We start from the raw sequence: 12,500 nt of genomic DNA, 5'->3' as shown, positions 1-12,500 counted from the left end.
TGGGCAGCCGCGGGGGCAGAGGCATCTTCTGGCCACAAGGAGAACCTGGAAGGAACATTGTACAGGCATCTGGTCAGTTCTCTTCTCAGTGGCATTCTGATATTTTAGGTGGGCCAGTCAGTCAGTCTGCCAGTCAGTCAGCTAGTCAGTCACTTATTCGGTCGGTCGGTTGGTCAGTCAGTCATGGACAGGGGATGCTCCAGGCCCACTGAACAATCTCTATGTTGAAATGATGGACCTTGGTTGACGACTATCATGATGGAATTGTAGCACTTGTATTTCGGGATCATCAGGATGTTTTTGCTAGGGGGGGGGGGTAGGCTGTTTGGCTCTCTATCACTACCCAGAACTCATTGTGCATAGTGCGTACACGTGTGTGCGTGTGAGCGTGCGTGTGTGCGTGCATGTGTGAGAGAGTTAGAGAGAGAACAGCTTTTGGCGTTCAGACCTCTGTAAAGGATTCGACACTCTTTTTTGTTGTGATCACAGTCTGACTCCCTTCTCTCTTTCATCTTCCTCCAGGAAACAGAGATTGCTGTTGACTGCAACCATGTAAGTCTTTGAACTCCCTCGCATCATTAGATGCTTCTGTCAGTTTGAGTTCTGAGTCTGTGCACTGACATTTCAGTGAGACTCAGAACAATGCTCAAATCAACCCCAGTCTCTTCCCCCACAGCCAAGTTTGCTGAGCTCAATATTTATTATTTTTAGAATATGTGACACGTGCTAATGCTTTGGTCCTCATGTTGGGATTCGATGTAATGATCAGACTTTTCCTTCGAAAAATGTAATTACATTTCCGCGTTGTTGAAAGTCAATGACACGTCGCTAGTCAACTAACACAGCTTGTTTTGTGAGCCTGCTAACAATGTAAAGTAGTGTTATAGTTAACTAGGAGGCAGTGGGGATTACTCACCCAATCCATTGCGTTGCAGCATTTTGGCTTGACTAGCGAGTTTGTGTTGTGATTCTCGACAACGTTGAAACGTAGTTCCGTGTTTCAAAAGAAAAGTCTGAACATTCTGATTGGTTGGCCGTCGACCTGCGGACCAAACGATCAGACTGTGTCACATATTTGATTTCCAGAAGAGAAAGTGAAGGGTAATGTGTAACGAATGTGTGTAGCGAGTGTCTGTCATTTCTCTCCGATTCTGATCGTTAAACACTGTCAGTAGTAGCAAGACTTGCCAATACACTCCTTGCTAGAATTCCCCACACAGACAGGAAGCTTTGTACCATTCTGTCCTGGATTTTTCCTCCGGGCTATCAATAGACATGTCCAATGTTGAACGTGTTTCCTCGCAGCTTCTGTGGAACTACAAGCTGAACCTGACGACTGACCCCAAGTTTGAGTCTGTGGCAGTGGAGGTGTGCAAGAGCACCATCTCTGAGGTGAGACATTCATCTCTTTCTCTTTCTCATTGTTAGTCCTGTCTCTGATGTCCTGCCACCTAGAGACACAAACCACAAAGTGGAACACCAGGCAGGCTCTTTGCTTGAATATAGCAATACTTTTTTCTTTCTTTCTTTCTTTCTTACATTCCTTTGATAATCTATTTTGGGTTTTGGTTAGATACTTAAGCTCATGTTTACATCACGCTCTTGATGTCTGAACCGTTTTGTGTGTTGTGAGAGAGAGAGAGAGAGAGAGAAAGAGAAAGAGAAAGAGAAAGAGAAAGAAGGAGAACGAGAGGAGAGAGTTGAGAAACCAAAGCGTCGTTTTTTTCCCCTCTGAGCAGATAAAGGAATGCGCTTCAGAGGAGCGAGGGAAAGGTTACCTGGTGTCCTGCCTGGTGGATCACCGTGGCAACATCACAGAGTACCAGTGCAACCAGTACATCACCAAGATGACCACCATCGTGTTCAGCGACTATCGCCTCATCTGCGGCTTCATGGACAAGTGTCGCGAGGACATCAACACACTGCACTGTGGCAGCATCAGCACTGGGGAGAAGGTAAGACTCTAGCCTGGTCTCAACGTTACATTACATTTACATTTGACATTGTTGGCATTTAGCAGACGGCTTTTTCCGAAGCGACTTACAATTAATACATTTGACTAAGCAAGTGAATCATCAATCCACCAGTCGTATCAGGAAGAGTAATCTAGCTCAGGCCCGGGGCCATTGGCAGTCTCAGTGATGGAAGGATTATTATTATTTTTTTAAATAGTTTTTTATTTTTTTCTGAGTGGGGCAGTCCCACTCATATTTTTAATTTTTAATGACAGTTACAGTGAAGATTTAGACAGGAAGGATGGGTGAGAGAGAGAGGAGGGATGACATGCAGGATATGTCCCTGGCCGGAATCGAACCGGGGACCCTGCGGTTACATGGTCAGCGCCTAACCTGCTAAGCCACCTAAGCGCCCCTTATTATTATTTTTTATATACAGTATATAGACACTGGAGAACAGGGAAACAGTACAAGGGGGGCAGTAGAATTAATAGGGGACACAGTAAAGGGGAAAGGCGGAAAAGCGGGTGTCTCAGGAGACGCAGTGCTGGGGGGTAGTAGATGTCTCGGGAGGAGCAGTTAAGGTGTAACCTGAAGAGATGGGTCTTCAGTCTCCGACGGAAGGTGGGTAGTGACTCTGCAGTTCTGATGTGGGAAGCTCAGCACTGGAGAGAAGGCTGGCAGTCTTTAATAGCCAACTGTTGTTGTGGACTACATACTGGGGAAGTATTTGTTATTATTCAGGAGTGAAAAAATAAATACAAATATCGGATTGATATCGGTATCGCAGATACCTGAAGCCAAGGTATCGGTATCGGTGGTGAAAAAGTGGGATCGGGACATCCCTAGCACTAGCCTGGTCTCAACATTACACTGGAGAGAAGGTAAAGGCACTAGCCTGGTCTCAACATTACAGTGGAGAGAAGGTAAAGGCACTAGCCTGGTCTCAACATTACACTGGAGAGAAGGTAAAGGCACTAGCCTGGTCTCAACATTACAGTGGAGAGAAGGTAAAGGCACTAGCCTGGTCTCAACATTACATAGGCCAGGCTTTGTTGATGCTCTAAAGTGTTATTCTCTGCATCACTGGTGGAAAGTGAACGTTTAAAAGCTTTCCACTACTGAGCGGAGCTGATAGGTGTGATATGGCTCTCAACAGGCTTTGTTTCGTAAGTGGGAAAATTAGATTAGATTAGATTCAACCTTTTTGTCATTGCACAGTATTAGTATACGTAAACATGTATTTTTTGCTCTAGGCACAGGGTCAGCCATAGGCAGCACCCTCGGAGCAATTAGGAGTTAAGTGCCTTGCTCAAGGGCACAACAGCAGTGGTAGGCACTGTAGATGTGATGCTCCCTCCTGAGGCGGGGATCGAACCAGCGACCTTCCGATTGCTAGCCGGCCTCTCTAACCTCTAGGCTACTGCCACCCCTCTAGGGATATTCTAAGATTTAACTTGTAAAGTAAATGTTTGTCAATAGGAAACAAGCCACTGTCTTTTTTTGTATCCCAAATTTGTCACGGTGGCTTAGTGCAGTTTGGAAAAGCTGCCTTCATGTACTGGACTTCTATGAATGTGCCTATTGGTAACACACCAAATAATTGGCTGGAGCAGGTCATTTTTGTTTGTGTCGGTTTATCATTTTGTTAGTTTGGTTTTCAGTTTGTTTGACACCTGGTGTTTAAACACGGCATAAGTCTACATGAGGTGTTGTAGTCTGGCCAGCCGGAAGGATCCTATGGTAGGGCCAATAACCAAAGACTGTTTGCTCTCTCCACCGTCCTATATCGCCACCTTATGATTTATTATAAATTATACACATTTAGCCTTCATTCTCCATAGACTCCCTGTGTTAACAACACTATTTATATCTCAGCTTCCCTTGATGAATTATTCATTTCTCGGTGATTAATGACTCTCTCTGGAAATCAAACCGTGAGTCGCCAAGGCAACACGTTCACGACAGCGCTCCACTCGTTCAACTAAATGTAAAGCCCTTAGATGTCCGACCGCTGTAGCAAATGCCTAGTCATCCTTATAATAACAGTAATGATCATAATATTATTCGATGCGTCTTTCATAACCCCCAAAAGACATGGGTCACGAATTGTTGTCCTTCCTCCTTTTTTTACCAATATATTTATTGTTTTTCTTGAAAGTAACATGAAGCACAAGCGACAACACAACATCCTACGAGAAAGACAGACACACATTGATACCCACATCACAAGCTAACAACAAAAAACAACAGGAGACACACACAAGAGGAACAAAACAAAAACAAAACAAAACAGAAAAACAGAAAAAAAAGAAAATAAGATAATAAAAAAAAAAGAAACTCAGGAAAAAAACTAAACAAAACACGCTGTCTTTCCTCCTGACATGTCCTCTCTCTCTCTCAGGACGTGCACTCCCAGGGCGAGGTGATCGCGTGTCTGGAGAAGGGTCTGGTCCAGGAGGCGGAGGAGCAGCCCGGAGCACACTCCATCAAGGACCAGTGTAAGAAGTCCATCATGCGCGTGGCCGAGCTCTCCTCCGACGACTTCCACCTGGACCGCTATCTCTACTTCTCCTGCCGCGAGGACCGCGAGCACTTCTGCGAAAACGTGAGCTCCTCCTCCTCCTCCTCCTCCTCCTCCTCCTCCTCCTTCTCCTCCTCCTCCTCCTCCTCCTCCTCTTCCTCCTCCTCCTCCTTCTCCTTCTCCTCCTTCTCCTCCTCCTTCTCCTCCTCCTCCTCCTCCTCCTCCTTCTCCTCCTCCTCCTCCTCCTCCTTCTCCTCCTCCTCCTCCTTCTCCTCCTCCTCCTTCTCCTCCTCCTTCTCCTCCTCCTCCTCCTCCTCCTCCTCCTTCTCCTCCTCCTTCTCCTCCTCCTCCTTCTCCTCCTCCTCCTCCTCCTCCTCCTCCTTCTCCTCCCTCTCCTCCTCCTCCCTCTCCTCCTCCTCCCTCTCCTCCTCCTTCTCCTCCTCCTCCTCCTCCTCCTTCTCCTCCTCCTCCTCCTCCTCCTCCTCCTCCTTCTCCTCCTCCTCCTTCTCCTCCTCCTCCTCCTTCTCTTCCTCCTTCTCTTCCTCCTCCTCCGCTAGTCGCTGTCTCTGACGATTCCTCCCTCATTTCATCTGAAGACCTTTTTTTAGTCTTAGAGAGAGGCTAGATCGGTCGTACTCAATCCTCAGGGTCAGGGGGGTATTCCATCAATGTCACTAAAGGGAAAATCCAGCCTTATTTTGAGTCTCGTGAGATTTATAAAAAATAAGGCTGGATTTTTCAAAATAATAATAATAATAATAATATAGTGACGTTGATGGAATACCTCCCCCCCCCCCAGGAGTGACACACCTGATTCAGCTAAATCAAGGTTTGGAAGATGGCTTTATTAGTTAAATCAGGTTTGATGGCACGAGGTTCGGACAAGAACCTGGAACCACGGTGGCTCCCCAGGACCAGGGTTGAGTCACTGGGCTAGATTAGGAAAGTTACACCTCTGCCTTGACTAAATGAAACACTATAAAACAAAACGAAAACAAATATTCCTTGTCGAATTGCTATTATAATTTTCTTTCTTCTTCTTTAGACGCCGGCAGGGGAAGGCCGAGTCTATAAGTGTCTTTTCAACCACAAGTTTGAGGAGGCCATGTCTGAGAGGGTGAGTGTGCTGCTGTCCACTATGGGTAGACAATAGACAGAGGGTCATTGTTGGCCAAAAACAGAGACATCCTCTTATTCTACTAAGTGTCGACTGTGTAGTTGTAAAGTGAGTTGGACTGTGATGTCTAACAGTACTATGGTTCGTCCTTAGTGCCGGGAGGCCCTGACCACCAGGCAGAAGCTGATCGCCCAGGACTACAAGGTCAGCTACTCCCTGGCCAAGGCCTGCAAGGCGGACCTAAAGAAGTACCGCTGCAGCGTGGACACCAACATGCCGCGGGCCCGCGAGGCCCGTCTGTCCTACCTGCTGCTCTGCCTGGAGTCTGCCGTACACAGAGGTGTGTGTCCTGGGCCCGGTGGTCCTGTCTCAGCCTGTCTTTGTCTCTGCCTCTCTCTGCTTCTCTGCGGTCTATTTTTGATACTTTGATACTTTTTGTGTCTTTTTTGTCTCTCAAATTGTCTCAGCATTATGTCTATCCTTCTCTCTTTACGATAACATCTTGCATGTGAGGTCTATGCCCATAACTATAAAATAAAAGTGTTTGTCAGGGTTCCCACGGGTTGTTGAGATCCTTGAAAGTTTGTGAATTAGAGAAAAGAAAATCAAGGCCTTAAAAAAATTAATTAAAAAAAATCGACATGGGTCTCAAGTGCTTGAATTCCCCTCTCTCTCTCTCTCTCTCTCTCTCTCTCTCTCTCTCTCTCTCTCTCTCTCTCTCTCTCTCTCTCTCTCTCTCTCTCTCTCAAAATAAATAAATATAGGTAACATGTAGAAGGGAATAAAACAACCATACTAGTTACTAAGGTTAATTAGTTAGATAGATTTTAAACTGACATAACACTGTTAGATTTGAAAACCGTTCATGGTCATTCCTATGATATACATTCTCATCTAGATCTGTCTCAAACTATGCTGTGGTGGGCCCTTGAATTTGAAGGAATTGAGTCTTGAAAGTCCTTTAAAGGTGTTGAATTTGATGTTTCAGAAGGTGTGGGAACCCTGGTTTGTGCTCCTATCAAACGAGTCTTCTCTTTGTCATGGTGGTTTTCGTCCTGCGCTGCCGCTAAACTGTGTCCGTGTGTGTGTGTGTGTGTGTGTGTGTGTGTGTGTGTGTGTGTGCGCGCGTGCGTGCTCCAGGGCGTACGGTGAGTGGAGAGTGCCAGGGGGAGATGCTGGACTACAGGAGGATGCTGATGGAGGACTTCTCCCTGAGCCCGGAGATCGTGCTGCACTGCCGCGGGGAGATCGAGGCCCACTGCTCCGGCCTGCACCGCAAGGGACGCACCCTCCACTGCCTCATGAGGGTGGGCCGCGGAGACATGGGGGCCATCGACAACCTCTGCCAGAAATCTGTGAGTCAACACTCTCTTGTTTTTTCTGGGCTTAAATGTTTGTAATGTATGACCACTCGCGGCGGGAGCTACCCCCCCGAAGCACGTCTTTTTGTCATGTTTTTCCTGAATTACGTACGGATTTGTTTTGTCTTCTATATTCTATACATATCATATGTGAATTTGATCAATGTAGTAGAGTTTCATGGTGTAAAAGAGTTAGTCTACATGCCCCACTTTGTCACAAGTAGCAGTGCTGTCATCACATTAAATGGTAAATGCTAAATGGATTGTATAGCGCCTTTTTCCAAAGCGCTTTACAACATCCTCTCATTCACCCATTCACACATACATTCACACACCAATAGCGGCAAGCTACCATGCGAGGCGCCGGCCCGCTCATCGGGAGCAATTTGGGGTTCAGTGTCTTGCTCCAAGGACACCTCGACACATGGCCAGTCGGGCTTCGACCCGCTGATCTGCCGACCTTGCGACCGTTAGACGTCGGCTCTACCTCCTGTGCCACAGCCGCAGCCGCATTAGCTACCGGGTTGTTGTTGATGTTTTGGATAACCCCCCCCCCCTTATCTGTCTCTCCCTCTCTCCCTCAGCTCCAGACCCTGATCCAGGAGGCCGACCCTGGGGCAGACTACCGCATCGACCGTGCCTTGAACGAGGCCTGCGAGTCCGTCATCCAGACCGCCTGCAAACACATCCGCAACGGAGACCCCATGTGAGTCACCCTACCCTCTCTCTACCGCTCTCAGTCGGATAGAACAACCGACAGAGATTCGAGAACGAAACACGACAGCCCCTCACTGCTTTTCGTCACTGCGGCTCATCAAGCTTGTGTGTGTGTGTGTGTGTGTGTGTGTGTGTGTGTGTGTGTGTGTGTGGTCCATGAATTGTGATTGTGTAGTAACTGCAACGTTAGTATTTGTGTCCCTGTATGTCTTTTTTCTATGTGGACATAAATAAATGGTTAAAATGTATGTGTGTGTGTGTGTAGGATCTTGTCGTGTCTGATGGAGCACCTGTACACAGAGAAGATGGTGGAGGACTGTGAGCACCGGCTGCTGGAGCTGCAGTACTTCATTGCCCGCGACTGGAAGTGAGTGAGGCGATCCCAAAGATCCCAGAGCCACGCCGTCGTTTTTTTAATCGCGTCACGTCCGCCTTTCCCGAGCACGTCGTCGTCAAAAGCAGTCGTACCAGACACATTTACTATCTCACATACACACTCCCTCCTGTCTCCCAGACTAGACCCTATCCTGTACAAGGAGATACACATACACCCTCCCTCCTGTCTCCCAGACTAGACCCTATCCTCACATACCCCCTCCCTCCTGTCTCCCAGACTAGACCCTCTCCTCACATACACACTCCCTCCTGTCTCCCAGACTAGACCCTCTCCTCACATACACCCTCCCTCCTGTCTCCCAGACTAGACCCTCTCCTCACATACACCCTCCCTCCTGTCTCCCAGACTAGACCCTCTCCTCACATACACACTCCCTCCTGTCTCCCAGACTAGACCCTCTCCTCACATACACCCTCCCTCCTGTCTCCCAGACTAGACCCGATCCTGTACAAGAAGTGCCAGGGCGACGCCTCTCGCCTGTGCCACACCCACGGCTGGAACGAGACCAGCGAGATGATGCCTCCCGGCGCCATCTTCTCCTGCCTGTACCGCCACGCCTACCGGACAGAGGACCAGGGCAGACGGGTATGGCTGCAATGCATTATTATAACAAAAAAATGTAGACACTGAATAAACAGTACAAGGGGGGTAGTAGAAATCTCAGGAGACACCGTATAGGGGGAAGCAGGTATCTCGGGAGACACAGTGCAGGTGGGGGGGGAGTAGATGTCTCAGGAGAAACAGTAGGGGGGGGGGATCAGGTGTCTCAGGAGACAGTGCAGGTGGGGGGGGAGTAGATGTCTCAGGAGACACAGTGTAGGAGGGGGGGATCAGGTGTCTCAGGAGACAGTGCAGGTGGGGGTAGTAGATGTCTCAGGAGGAGCAGTTAAGATGTAGCCTGAAGAGATGGGTCTTCAGTCTCCGACGGAAGATGGGAATGACTCTGCAGTTCTGACAGTTCTAACTTAGTAAAAGATGTTTTTGAAGAAAACTTCAGTACGGTCTTTTAACAACGGCATCTTAAAGGGGTTTCCAAGTTTAGTGTTTGTCGGGTGGAATAATAATTAGAATTTGACGACCTTCCTATTTGTAAAAAAAAAACGTTTTTTAGTTTGTTTTTTTCTGTCAGGATGTATAAAACTACAGCGATCTAAAGACAACGAGTGCTCCTAGTATTGAGTGACAGGAATGGCTGAGACAGTGTACTGACACCTAATTTGTTCTGAGGTCCAACCAGGGAGGAGACACAGACCTCCAAAGTCAAGTAGGCAAAATCGAGGAACCTGTTTTACTTGTTTCACAAGTGTTTTTCCACTTGGTTGATTCACAAACACCTGAGATACATATCATGTATTGTAAGATTGGATCGTGACAAGTAACTTTTCCCTAATTATATTATTTCTGCTTGATTGGAATCATCTCAATGGAATCATCAAGCTTTTTTCTCTTATTGATCACACTTGAGATTCTGCCGTAATCTGTTTGCTATTGAACTTGTCGGATGATTTATCGATTTTATGATTGATGTAAGACATGCTATTTTCTCAACTTTCATAAAAACACATGAAACGTGTATATATATATATATATATATATATATATATATATAACTAAATTACATTAACTGTCCTGAAAAAGATGATGATTATTTGGGCTCCCTTCCACCTCCCTTCCGTCTCAGAATGTCCTTCCTGTCTTGTCGTCATGCATGTTGAGTTCTCTTCTCTCTCTTCCCTTTTCCCACACTTCAGCTCTCGCGGGACTGCAAAGTCGAGGTTCAGAGGATTCTCCACCAGAGGGCGCTGGACGTGAAGCTGGACCCTGAGCTGCAGAGGCGCTGTATGACTGACCTGGGGAAGTGGTGCAGTGAGAAGACTGATACTGGTCAGGTAGGAGCCCGCAGTCAAGGTCTCTAGCCTAGCTTTGGGGGGCGGCTGTGGTGCAGGAGGTAGAGCCGCCGTCTAATGATCGCAAGGTTGGTAGATCGGCGGTTCGAGCCCCGGCTGGCCACATGTCAAAGTGTCCTTGGGCAAGAAACTGAATCCCAAATTGCTCCCAATGAGTGGGCCGGCGCCTTGCATGATAGCTTGCCGCCATTGGTGTGTGAATGTGTGTGTGAATGGGTGAATGAGAGGCCGTTGTAAAGCGCTTTGGAATAAGGCGCTATATCCAGTTAGGTCCGTAAATATTTAGACAGTGACACAATTTCTATAATTTTGGCTCTGTATGCCACCACAATGGATTTGAAATGAAACAATCGAGATGTAATTGAAGTACAGACTTTCAGCTTTAATTCAAGGGGTTGAACAAAAATATTGTATGAAACGTTTAGGAATTGCAACCATTTTTGTACACAGTCCCCTATTTTCAGGAGCTCAAAAGTAATTGGACAAATTAACATAATCATAAATAAAATGTTCATTGTTAATACTTTGTTGATACTTTGTCCTTTGCAGGCAATGGCTGCCTGAAGTCTGGAACCCATGGACATCACCAAAGGCTGGGTTTCCTCCTTTGTGATGCTTTGCCAGGCCTTTACTGCAGCTGTCTTTAGTTGTTGCTTGTTCATGGGTCTTTCTGCCTTTAGTTTTGTCTTCAGCAAATGAAATGCATGCTTGATCGGGTTGAGATCAGGTGATTGACTCAGCCATTGCAGAATATTCCACTTCTTTGCCTTAAAAAATCCTGGGTTGCTTACGCAGTATGTTTTGGGTCATTGTCCATCTGTATTGTGAAACGCCATCCAATCAACCAATCAACCAATCACCTCCGCCTTCAAAATGAGGCGGAGGTGGTACCAGTGGTATTTGACATCGTGGGGACCCATGAAGCAGGGCTGTCTGGGGGTCCTTAAACGAGCATCAAACACTTAATTTCTTGCATTCTGGTGAATTGATATGCACCAATTTGTGCCCTTTCTGCATCAATTTATGGTGGAAATGTCATTATTTATGTAAAGGAAAACACAATATTCAGGCACCAGATGACCAATAAAAATATAATGTAATATAATGCAATATAAGGCTCTCAGGCATTCTGTACTTTCAAATATGTATTCTCCTTGAGCAGTCAACATCAACTATCAGCTATTTCGCTAGCAAAAACGAAAGCTAACTTATTTGCGAGAGTTTTGTCGAGAGCTGGAGGCGGCTAGAAATATGATGGAGGCGGCCGCCTCATAATTCTCTATGCAGGAGAAACCCTGACAGAATGTCCCTAAACACTTCAGAATAGATCCGTCTGCTTCTGTCTTCTGTCACATCATCAATAAACACTAGTGACCCAGTGCCATTGGAAGCCATGCATGTCCATGTCATCACACTACCTCAAATTTTTTTTCTTTTTCAAAGAGCTTTTTACAGATGATGTGGTATGCATCGGATCATGAGCCATTCCAAGCCTTCTCCATACTATTTTCTTCCCATCATTCTGATACAGGTTGATCTTAGTCTCATCTGTCCAAAGAATGCTCTTCCAGAACAGGGCTGGCTTTTTTAGATGTTTTTTGGCAAAGTCTAATCTGGCCTTTCTATTCTTGAGGCTTATGAATGGCTTGCACCTTGTGGTGAATCCTCTGTATTTGTTCGTGTGAAGTCTTCCCTTTATGGTACACTTGGATAATGATATGCCTACCTCCTGGAGACTGTTCTTCACTTGGCTGGATGTTGTGAAGGGGTTTTTCTTTACCATGTAAAGGATCCTGTGACCATCCACCACTCTTGTCTTCCATGGACGTCCAGATGTTTTTGTGGTGCCGAGCTCACCAGTGCGTTCTTTTCCCCTCAGAATGTACCAAACAGTTAATTTAGCCACTACTAATGTTCCCGCTATCTCTCTGATGGATTTTTTGTTTGTTTTTGCAGCCTAAGGATGGCCTGTTTCACTTGCATTGAGAGGTCCGTTGACTGCATGTTGTGCGTGTACAGCAATAGCTTCCAAATGCAAATGCCACACTTGGAATCAACTCAGACCTTTTACCTGCTTAATTGATAAAGAAATAATGAAGGAATAGCCCACACTGTCCCATGAAACAGCTTTTGAGTCAATTGTCCAATTACTTTTGGTCCCTTGAAAAAGAGGGAGCTCCATATTAAAGAGCTGTAATTCCTAAACCCTTCCCTCAATTTGGATGTGAATACCCTTACCTAAAAACTGAGAGTCTGCACTTCAAGCCCATATTCATTATATAACTGTAACTTGAAGATGTTTTGGTAAACAGCTCAAATAACCAACGTTCTGTCTGTCCAAATATATATGGACCTAACTGTAAGTCAGTCCATTTGGGTTCTGGGTTCGCATCGTACTGTAATAATTGTAATAATAATCGTACGGTAAGAATTCCCCTAGAACTTGTGTCTGTTTTTTTTACTGTGTATGTGTTTGACTTTGACTGTTTGTTGAAACTGTATTTCAGGAGTTAGACTGTCTA

General features: G+C 46.1%; 1 protein-coding gene across 1 annotated transcript in view; it reads left to right on the top strand.

Moving 5' to 3' along the window:
• glg1a (golgi glycoprotein 1a) overlaps positions 1-12,500 on the top strand; it is a gene marked incomplete at its 5' end in the record, with an annotated part of 27,338 nt that overhangs the window by 4,725 nt on the left and 10,113 nt on the right. The window contains 12 exons of the mRNA XM_080538773.1: positions 523-552; positions 1,306-1,392; positions 1,740-1,955; positions 4,360-4,563; positions 5,525-5,596; positions 5,750-5,936; positions 6,737-6,951; positions 7,542-7,663; positions 7,940-8,041; positions 8,503-8,656; positions 9,823-9,960; positions 12,486-12,500. The exon at positions 12,486-12,500 is cut by the window's right edge and continues 72 nt beyond it. Of these exons, the coding sequence (XP_080394899.1) occupies positions 523-552; positions 1,306-1,392; positions 1,740-1,955; positions 4,360-4,563; positions 5,525-5,596; positions 5,750-5,936; positions 6,737-6,951; positions 7,542-7,663; positions 7,940-8,041; positions 8,503-8,656; positions 9,823-9,960; positions 12,486-12,500 (1,542 nt within the window). The remainder of the gene's footprint in view (positions 1-522; positions 553-1,305; positions 1,393-1,739; positions 1,956-4,359; positions 4,564-5,524; positions 5,597-5,749; positions 5,937-6,736; positions 6,952-7,541; positions 7,664-7,939; positions 8,042-8,502; positions 8,657-9,822; positions 9,961-12,485) is intronic.

This window comes from Nansenia antarctica (genome assembly GCF_963989245.1).
Source record: "Nansenia antarctica genome assembly, chromosome: 9".
In the NCBI taxonomy this organism is placed as follows: domain Eukaryota; kingdom Metazoa; phylum Chordata; class Actinopteri; order Argentiniformes; family Microstomatidae; genus Nansenia; species Nansenia antarctica.
The sequence above is the reverse complement of the archived record's forward strand: the minus strand, read 5'-3'. Positions and strand labels throughout refer to the sequence as shown.